Source organism: Chelonoidis abingdonii, chromosome 19, assembly GCF_003597395.2.
Source record: "Chelonoidis abingdonii isolate Lonesome George chromosome 19, CheloAbing_2.0, whole genome shotgun sequence".
Lineage (NCBI taxonomy): Eukaryota > Metazoa > Chordata > Testudines > Testudinidae > Chelonoidis > Chelonoidis abingdonii.
In genome coordinates, this window is record NC_133787.1 from 43,017,638 (window position 1) to 43,027,919 (window position 10,282).

Below are 10,282 nucleotides of genomic sequence, written 5' to 3' on the forward strand. Positions count from 1 at the left end.
CGTGAGGGGCTGATGCACACGCCCCAGGCCACTGTTACGCAAGTGGGCCTGATCTGGGTGGGGAGGGTGTGCTGGCCTGGGACTGGCCCCCTCCCTGTGGCATCATGGGAGTGAGGGGCAGTAGCCTGCCAGGGTCCTGTGCTGCCCCGTGCGGTGCCTGGCTGGCTCACCTGTGCTGCAAGGAGGGTGGGGAAGGTGCACATGGGTGGGACCATTGGCTTCCCCCCGTGGGCCTGGTCAGCTTTGACCAGTACAGGGCAGCTGGGAAATAAGCCAGAGCCTGGTTGGGGAGGGAGTCCCACCAAAATATCCCAATCGATAGAGACTCACCCACCATGGCCGGATCCAGGCCGGGACATGTCTGCGGCATCGCCACACACCTGGTGCTCCTGCTTCCCTCTCCTCTCCCCACTCCCACCCCAGCTCCGCAGCAGCCCAGCAACCAGCTGCCATCAGCTCTTGGCAGCAAAGAGACGGGCTGGGCAGGGAAGCCAGGCCCCCTGCCCCCAAGAGATTCCCGTTCCCTGAGGAGGCGCCATGGAGCAGGCTGGGAATGGCCGGTCTGCCCCGTGGTCCCCTCACGGCCTTGCCATGGTGCCTGGAGGCCTTGCCCAGAGGACTGGTGGGTTTAGTGTTGGCTCCCGAAAGGCTCCCAGGGCCAAATACTAAACAACTCAGCAATTAGCCACAGAAACGGGGCCAGAGTCCCAGAGCCCCAGACTTACAGCTGGGCTAGGGTGGTGCAGGCCGCGTTCAACACGCATCTCTATGCTGAGCTCTCCACAGATATCGCCCCTGAGAGGGACTTGTGCACTGCTCACCAGACTGGGGAAAGCGAGAGAGAAACCTCACAAGGGGACACCAGGCCAGCCACAGGGACCAGCACAGACACCAGACCCGCCACGCGGACCAGAACAGACACCAGACCCGCCACGCGGACCGGCACAGACACCAGACCCGCTGCGGGGACCGGCACAGACACCAGACCCGCTGCGGGGACCGGCACAGACACCAGACCCACTGCGGGGACCGGCACAGACACCAGACCCGCTGCGCGGACCGGCACAGACACCAGACCCACTGCGGGGACCGGCACAGACACCACACCCGCCGCGAGGACCGGCACAGACACCACACCCGCCGCGGGGACTGGCACAGACACCAGACCAGCAGCAGGAACCGGCACAGACACCAGACCCGCCGCGCGGACCGGCACAGACACCAGACCAGCCATGGGGACCGGCACAGACACCAGACAGGCCGCAGAGACCGGTACAGACACCACACCTGCCGCTGGGACTGGCACAGACACCAGACCGGCCACGGGGACCGGCACAGACACCAGACCCGCCACAGGGACCAGCACAGACACCAGACCCACTGCGGGGATCAGCACAGGCACCAGACCCACCGCGGGGACCGGCACAGACACCAGGCTGGCCGCTGGTAAGGACATTTCTGCCCAAGCCACTGGGACAGTCTGTCTCAAAGGCCATCGCCCCACGGCCATGTCTGCTGAGGCTCAGCGAGGAATGGCCTCAGCAAGAGGCCTCTAGGGTGTGGGCTCGGCTGCCTGTGCCCATGGTGCATGAGGGCTGGTCTTTGGGCTGGGTGCTGGAGACTGCCAGGCACAGGAGCCCCGTCAGCTCTCAGGGGTCTATACTGGACTGGGTCTCCGACTGGTGCCAGCTGGCTCTGTGCTCACTTCCATGCATACAGCCCTCTGTGCTCACGACACAGCCAGGGGACCCTTGCCCGTCCTGTGGCAGGCATGGCAGCTGCAGGGGAGCAAACACTGCAAATTTCCACCCAGTCCTCCCTGTCTGCAGCACCCCAGGGGCTTTGCTATTAAGAGCACACCCGGTGAGCTGTGCAGGGAGTGTCAAGCCAAGCCCTTGGCGCCCAGACAGGGTGACCCAACATGTCTCCAGTGCAGGGCCTCTGTGAGGGTCTAGCAGTGAGCTGAGAGCCTCCCCCACCATCCTACGCAGAGCTCTGGCTGCCCCAAGCTAAGCCCCAGGCCAGTGCTCTAGCCCCAGGGCCAGGATGTCGAGAACAACACGTGCAGGCATGTGAAGGCCCAGCAGTGAGCAGTCAGATCCTGCGGCCACCTCCTCCTGCCACACACTCAGATGGGTGCACACTCAAGAGCTGGGGGCACAGCTCCAGGCTGGGTGTTCGACCTGCCCTGGTTTTGGGAGCTTAGCTGGAGGGAAACTGGCTTGATTCTGTCTGAGCTTCCTTCTTTCCTCAGCAGGGCACCTCGCGCAACGCAGAGACGCAGCCACGGCCTGGCCAGTGAGTAGTCAGCCCCCGGTGCCTGACATTGGGATTGCTGGGCTATGTGAACGGGCAGGTGTGCATGGGGTACAGGATCGCACGCCCCTCCTCCCTGTGCTGGGGGGGTGGGGGGGTGAGGGAAGCGAATAGCCCCAAGGAGGCAGTGCCTGCTTTTCAACGAGAGACACACTGTAGCCCACTAACGTCTTCTCTGCCTCCAAACAGATGCATTCCTGCAGGAAAAATATGTGCAACGGAACCCAGACGACTGCAGGTACAACAGCACCTACCATGCAGACAGCCACGCAGCCAGCCAAGCCAGAGCCTGCTGTGCAGCCAGCCACATTGGGATCTGCAGTGCTGGGGCCTGCCACTCAGCCAGTCACATGGAGAATGGCCACGCAACCTGCCATGCTGGGGCCTGCCATGCAGGGGTCTGCCATGCAGCCAGCCACATTGGGTTCTACTATGCTGGGGCCTGTTATGCAGGCAGCCACTCGAGGGCCTGGCACAGAGCCAGCCACACAGCAAATCACACCGGGACCTGCCACGCAGCCTGCCACATGGGGCCCTGCCACGCAGGAGCCTGCCACACAGCCAATCACACCAAGGCCTGCCACGCAGCCAGCCACGTTGGGACTTGCCATACAGCCAGCCATGCCGGGGCCTGCCACGCAGCCAGCCACTCTGGGGCCCCCTCTGCAGCCACTCTCCGCAGGAACAGTCACCACCCTGCAGGACCCTAACCTGGACCCATTTACAGTGAACTCTTGGACATTGCTCCAGGATGCTTCCTCGGACAGGGCCCTTCAGGTAAGAGGGCAAGCCAGGCTCCTGGGGCACTCGCTCTGTTTCTGTGGGCCCTCAAGGGGTGCTGGGGGCTTGGGTCATTCAACATCCCCCCTCTCCTGGCTGTGGGGTGCTAGCCGGCTGCCAGTCTCTGTCCTTTGCACAGTCCAGCTGACGCTGGAAATGTGGGGTTCTCCTGACGGGGCCCTCACTGAACCGGCTCTCTCAGCTGCCAAGGTCTCTGCGGGCTGCTGGGAGCATGTTGCCACTCGCTGCTCTGGAAATGAAAGTGCAGTGCCCTGAGATGCGGGAGGTGCATTTGCGCTGCCAGGAATTGAAGTGTGGGGCGTTGGCTTTGATGCATTGGCCTGGTCCCTTCAAGAGCAGGGCAGCCCCATGGAGCCCGAGGATCAGGGGACCGGTCATCTTCTCCTCAAACTAGGGTTGCCAACTTTCTAATTGCACAAAACCAAACACCCCTGCCCCATCCCTTCTCTGAGGCCCCGCCCCTTCTCTGAGGCCCTGCCCCCACTCACTCCAGCCCCTCTGTCGCTTGCTTTCCCCAGCCCCAACCTCACTCACTTTCACTGGGCTGGGGCAAGGGGTTGGAGTGTGGGAGGGGGTGTGGGCTGTAGCTGGGGGTGCAGGCTCTGGGGTGGGGCCATGGATGAGGAGTTTGGGGTGCAGGAGGGGGCTCGGGTGGGGCAGGAGGTTCGAGGTGTGGGAGGGGATGCGGGGTGCAGGCTCCAGCCAGGCAGCACTTACCTCTGGCAGCTCCTGGGCAGCGACGCACTGGGGCTAAGGCAGGCTCCCTGCCTGCCCTGGCTCAGTGCTGCTCTGGGAAGCGGCCAGCACGTCCTGCCTCTAGGCGGAGGCACAGCCAGGTGCAGGGGCGGCTGTGGATATTTTGCCGCCCCAAGCACGGCAGGCAGGCTGCCTTTGGTGGCTTGCCTGCGGGAGGTCCCCGGTCCTGCGGATTCGGCGGCAGCTTGCGGGAGGTCCGCCAAAGCTGCAGGACCAGCGGACCCTCCACAGGCATGCCACTGAAGGCAACCTGCCTGCCGCCCTCGTGGCGACTGGCAGAGTGCCCCCCGTGGCTTGCCACTCCAGGCACGCGCTTGGTGTGCTGGTGCCTGGAGCCACCCCTGGCCAGGTGGCTCTGTGTGATGAAGTAGGAATGTTCTTAATGTTTTCTCTGAATACTCTGTTGGTGCCTCAGGCAGTTCTTAAGTATCTGGCAGAGCAAAGGGCCAGTGCCCCTAAATGCCTGGCACTCTGTCTCCTAGCAACTGATGGCCTGGGCCCCTCCTCTGCAAAGGTGCCAACTGCAGGTGTTGGAGACAAAGGGATCAGGTGACCTCCTGGCCCGGGAAAGGAGCTGAGCAGAGAGGAGGGGCTGGAGGGGTTGGTTAGTCTGGAGCTACCTGGGGATAAGGAGTGAAGTGCAGACCTAGGGGTCTGGCTCACTGCCCCCCAGAATGGACCCGGCCGAGGGGTCCGGTTCGCTGTACCTACAAGCTCTGTTTTAGACCATGATCCTGTCATCTAATAAACCTTTGTGTTTCTGGCTGGCTAAGAGTCACGTCTGACTGCAAAGTGGGGGTGCAGAACCCTGTGGCTTCCCCAGGACCCCGCCTGGGTGGGCTCGCTGTGGGAAGCGCACGGAGGGGCAGAGGATGCTGAATGCTCCAAGGAGAGACCCAGGAGATGAAGCCGTGTGAGCTTCTTGCCCTGAACAAGTCTGCTCCAAGGGAGAGGAGGCTCCCCAAAGCCCTGCCTGGCTTGGTAGGGAGCAGTTCCAGAGCATCGCCTGGGGACTCCGTGACACTGTGCACGGTGCGTGCTGCCCATGCCTGCAGGTGCCACCCCTGCAGCTCCCATTGGCTGTGGTGCCTGGCCAATGGGAGCTGCAGAGCCGGTGCTCAGGGCGGGGCCAGCACGTGAAGCCTCCCTGGCCCCTCCACCTAGGGGCCATAGGGACATGTTGCCACTTCTGGGAGCTGTGCAAATCCCGAGCAGGCAGGGAGCCTGCCTTAGCCCTGCTGTGCTGCTGACCGAACTTTTAACAGCTCGGTCAGCAGTGGTGACCAGAGCCGCCAGGGTCCCTTTTCCACCGGGTGTTCCAGTTGAAAACTGGACACTCGGTAACCCTACCTCAAACACAAGCCTGGACACACCCAGGCGCACTGAACGGGAGCTGCCCCTCATTCCACTTCTTGGACTCCATGCACCGCTCGTGGTGACTGGGCCAGCTGTGCTTCGCCACGGAGCTCTGGCACCTGTGCACTGGCTCTGCCCAGCAGCATCACTAGCCGAAACCAGCTGAGCCCCTTGCTAGGTAGATGGGCTGGGCCTGGTTGTATCTGCCACCCACCCTGCTGGGGCTCTGCAGAGTCCAGCCAGCCCCAGACAGATCACACCCTCTCCTGGCCCAGAGACTGCCTGGGGCTGCCTGCCCCATGCCTTGTGACACCTGTTCCCAGGCCCCAGAGCTCCATGGGCACCAGGAGCTGAGCTTTGGGCTCATGGCAGCAGCTTTTCTCAGCTCATTCTTTGCTCCCAAGACACCCAGACATAAGAGCTGCTGATCCCGCTATGACCGTTAAATGAAGCGCGTGGGCAGCGGCAGACCTGGAGCTGAGCTCCCTTCCCAGCTTGCCCAGGGTCCCACCCCAAGGGCAGAGCCTGCGTCCCCTCCCTAGCAGGGAGCAGGGGGCTCCTGGTGCCAGCTTTGATCACACACTCGCTTCCTCACAGGCCGTGGAGGACACAATGAGACAATTCAACCAGGCCATCCGAACTATCCACCATCTGCCAGCGCTGCAGAGAGCCTGCCACACCCTCCAGCGCCTGACAGAGGGCACCCGCTTGCTCTCAGAGGCAGCCCAGGTAGCCGGAGGGCGGGCTGGGCAGCTAGAGGGGAAGAGCAGAGACAGGTGGCGGGAGTGCCAGGAAGGATGTGCACTCTCGAGTGGGAAGGGGTAGGCTGCCATGCAGTGCCTGTGGCCCCTGGGGATTGTCTGAGCCCCAGAACAGCTCTAGAAGCAGCGTTGTCTCCTAGCTGAGAAGGGCGACGGCCCCACACTGGCCAGGCTGAGCACTGTCCCCACCACTCTGCTGCTCGGGACGGGCACTCAAAGCTGCCCATGGGGAGAGGCGTCGGGAATGCCCAGGCCAGGCAGGTCACACCGTGAGCTCCTCTCTCCCTCGTCTGGCAGCCCACTGACCTCTCCAGGGCTTGATATCCCCAGAAAGAGGCCAGTGAGTCGCTCCTGTTCCTGAGCACTCAGCTCCTGCAGGCACCACTCCCCAGCAATAGCAGTGGCTCCGCCGCCAGCACACCCGCTGCCACCTCGCTCTTCCAGTCCTTCAGCCACCTCCTGACGGCCATGGACAGCAGCACACCCACGTCGCACTGGGCCCGGAACCAGGTAGGACTCGGGTCAGCCTGGGCCTGGAGGCAGGGTCTCTGGGAAGGCGTGGAGGGCACACCTGGCCTGGGCAGAAAGACACCTCAAGGGTCTGGGGAAGGGGAGGAGGGTCAGAGCAGGGGCCGGATGTGCCACTGCTTCGGGTTCTGTGGGGCCCAGCGACCCCGAACTCAGCCTGGCTCCTGCATTGGGTGTAGGGTTGCCAACTTTCTGTTTTTTTCAAAACTGAACACTACAGGCCCCCTGTCGCTTACTCTCCCCTCCCCGGGGACTCACTTGCCACCTGCAGAGCCGGGGTGGGAGGAGCTGATGCGGAGCCTGCCTGCCTGCCCAACTGGGGTGCAGTGGGGCAGGCATGTGTGTCTCTGGAGCGAGGGGCTGGAGAGAACTGGGGTCCTGGACACTGAGAAGTTGGGATGGGCTGTCATGGGCAGCAAGCCCAGCTGCCAGCCCCGCTCCTCAAGCGCCGTACACAGTCAGGATCCCTCCTCTTTTAGCAGCAGCTGCTCTTCCTGCCCTCCTGGTGGCAGAGGCCAATTGTGGTCACTATGGTAACTGGACATTTGCTGTCCAGTCAGCAGTACTGACCAGACACTGCACAGATCCCCTTTCAACTGGACTTTCTGGGCAAAAACTGGACAGCTGGCAACCCTAATTGAGGCAGCCCTCACCCCCATTGCATGAACCGGAGCCTATGGTGCTCAGTCCCTCTCCGGCTCCATTCTGGGGCTCTGCCTTTCTCAGGCTTGTCCCCGCGGCAGGATTGCCTCTGCCCTGGCCTCCCTGCAGTCAGCCATAAGCCCCAGGGCTTGCTGCCAGGCTGCCCTCACTGTGCTGGAAACCGTGCTCTGCGGGGAACACCCATGGGGGCACTTCTGCCCTGGGGGAGCAGCAGAAGCCCCTTGTCCCATTGGGCCTGTGGTGACATGCCCTGTCTGCTGCAGCTGACGGAGGCTCTGGAGAACACCATGGCTGCGCTCACAGGGATACAGACAGTGCTCTGGGAGGGCAGCTGCGCTGTGGAGTCGTCTGTAACAGTGACCTCTCCTGTGGCCAGCACGATGCTGAGCAGGTAACTCAGGTAACGGGCCGAATATCTCTGCGCCTAGGGGGCAAGGGCAGCTGCAATGTATTAACCCTGTCCCTCCCTTTCCCTAGCCGCAACGCCTCCACTTTGCCCTGGAGCTCGTACCATCTGGCTCAGCCAGTGCCTCTGACGCTGGCCTTCCCATCAGCCTCTGCCTGGGGAGTGCTGCTGAGCAAACACCCCCGCGTGCAGGTCCGGGTAAGTGAGCAGGCAGTGTTGACGGCTGCAGCTCCCCTCGTCGGGCCCAGCTGGGTGCTAGGCAGGCCCTGCTGGGCACAGAGAGGGCAGCTAGCTGCAGAAAGCACTGTCTGGGCTCCTCTGGACCCTTACAGCCCAAAGCAACACAGCCTGGCCTGCAGGGCAGTCCCAAAGAGACTGCAGTGCTGCTCTGCCCTCCCCAGCAAGGATCTGCCCAGGGTTAGAGCCTCTGTCTGCTCGTTGTGCTGGGTTCCCTGTGATGCTGCCGCATGCCAACCTCAGGGCAGCCTGCTAGGACCCAGGGCACAAACTGGCTGTGAAGTCTGTGCTTAGCTTTTACCAGCCAAGTATCAAGGATGATTTCCTCAGGCACCAGCACAGCCTTACTGTGGGGTCACAGACAGTCCCCTGGCCACTCCTTTGCAACGGCTGGTCCCTTCCACCAAGAATCACAGCAAGATTCAAGCTACTGCCAGTCCCAAAGGACCAGTCACTTACCCCAGGTCCGTTGCACCTCAGATCTCACACCAAAGACAGAGCCTGTAGCCAATCCTGTCATACACTGTATGAAGCTTTATTAAACAGGCAAAGGAAACGAGAGGGTTATTTACAAGGTTAAAGCAGGGTCAGCAGAGATGCACACAAGTTACAATCTTCAGTTTTAAAAGGCAATTGAAGATTCTGAAATCAGCAAGATCCGTATGTCCTTAGGGCTAAGCTGACCTAAGCCTTGGGGACTCTCTTGCATATGCTTAGATACCTTTCTCCCAGACAGGGGCGGCTCTAGGCATTTTGCCGCCCCAAGCATGGCAGGCAGGCTGGACCAGTGGACCCTCCACAGGCAAGCTGCCGAAGGCAGTCTGCCTGCCGCTCTCGCAGCGCCTGCAGAGCATGCCCCGTGGCCTGCTGCCCCAAGCACGCACTTGGCATGCTGGGACCTGGAGCCACTCCTGCTCCCAGAGTCCAGGCAGCAGAGAGATCATCAGATCTTGTTACAGGTTTCAGTCTCTTCTTCCCACATGCTTTTGGCTACAAAGCTCAGCTGACATGAGGAGTCCCTTCCATGACTCATCTTCACAGCGAGGAGGTAGAATAGCAACAAAAGTCTTCTATCCTCTTGTTGACCGTACCAGTCCCTCAACGGTCCATCTGGTATCCATGGACTATTCTTTCCGGGCAGGGTGTAACACTTTCTGTTGCAGATTACCCCTTCACCCAAAGGGCTTGGCTACACTGGAGAGTTGCAGCGCTGGTGGTGGGTTTACAGAGCTGCAACTTACTCACCGTCCAAGCTTGCAAGGCACATACAGCGCTGTATCTCCCTGGCTACAGCGCTGCATGTACTTCACCTCTGCCTGGGGAATAACGATTGCAGTGCTGGTGATGCAGCGCTGCTCCGCCAGCGTGGCCACCAAAAGCGCTGTAATTGGCCTCCAGATGTATTCGGAGGTATCCCAGAATGCCTGCTCAGCCACTCCCAACAGCGCTGCAAATGCTGCAAATGTGGCCACACTGCAGCGCTGGTAGCTGTCAGTGTGGCCACACTGCAGCGCTTTCCCTACACAGCTGTACAAAGACAGCTGTAACTCCCAGCGCTGTACAGCTGCAAGTGTAGCCAAACCCTAAGTAATGTCTCTGTTTACACAGTCACAGAGGCTCACAATACAACTGCTCAAATAGTCCCTTACAATGTGGGATACAGCTGGTACAAGTGAGATTTAGCCCTGCTTTACACTACTGACTTAGGGCTTGGCTACACTCAAAACTTCAAAGCACTGCCGCGAGAGCACTGCCACGGCAGCACTTTGAAGTGCAAGTGTGGTCGCAGCTCTCCCAGCGCTGCACATACTCCACCTCCCCATGGGGATTAGCTTCCCAGCGCTGCGGCACTGTTTACACTGGCACTTTACGGCGCTGTATCTTGCAGCACTCAGGGGGGTGTTTTTTTCACACCCCTGAGTGAGAAAGTTGCAGCACTGTAAAGCGCCAGTGTAGCCATGGCCTTAGCTACGGCACTCAGGGGTGTGGAAAATCCACCCCCTTGGGCGACATCATTACACCGACCTAACCCCAGGTGCAGTGTGACGGTGCTGCCCGTGGGAGCCAGCTGAGATCACTCAATCAGGGTGAACTGCAAACAAAACGGGGCAAACAAACCCCAGAAGCTGGTGGTTATTCCAATACTTAGATTTACCAGCCAGCACAGAACAGCTTCTATAGTACCTCACTGGTTACTCAGAAGTACAAACACCGCAGTTCCCTTAAAGTGCCCAGCCTCAGGCCTCCATCCAGACACACACATCAGATATGATGATAATTACTGAAAATCTTATCTTATCATATAAAAGAAAAGGTTCTTCCAATCCCAAAGGATCAGCCACATGCCCCGGTCCAATTATAACTTACATCTTACCCAAAATACACACTATAGCCAATTCTTCTTAACTAAGGTAAAATTTATTTAAAAAGAGAAGAGAGAGAGAGTTGGTTAAAAGAT

At 60.5% G+C, this 10,282-nt stretch overlaps 1 protein-coding gene across 1 annotated transcript in view; it reads left to right on the forward strand.

The window, feature by feature from the left end:
* The first annotated feature begins 2,937 nt into the window (after positions 1 to 2,937).
* Positions 2,938 to 10,282, forward strand: part of PKD1L3 (polycystin 1 like 3, transient receptor potential channel interacting) — a 44,280-nt gene continuing 36,935 nt past the window's right edge. The window contains exons 1-5 of the mRNA XM_075073856.1: positions 2,938 to 3,093; positions 5,827 to 5,958; positions 6,321 to 6,500; positions 7,445 to 7,572; positions 7,659 to 7,785. Of these exons, the coding sequence (XP_074929957.1) occupies positions 2,938 to 3,093; positions 5,827 to 5,958; positions 6,321 to 6,500; positions 7,445 to 7,572; positions 7,659 to 7,785 (723 nt within the window). The remainder of the gene's footprint in view (positions 3,094 to 5,826; positions 5,959 to 6,320; positions 6,501 to 7,444; positions 7,573 to 7,658; positions 7,786 to 10,282) is intronic.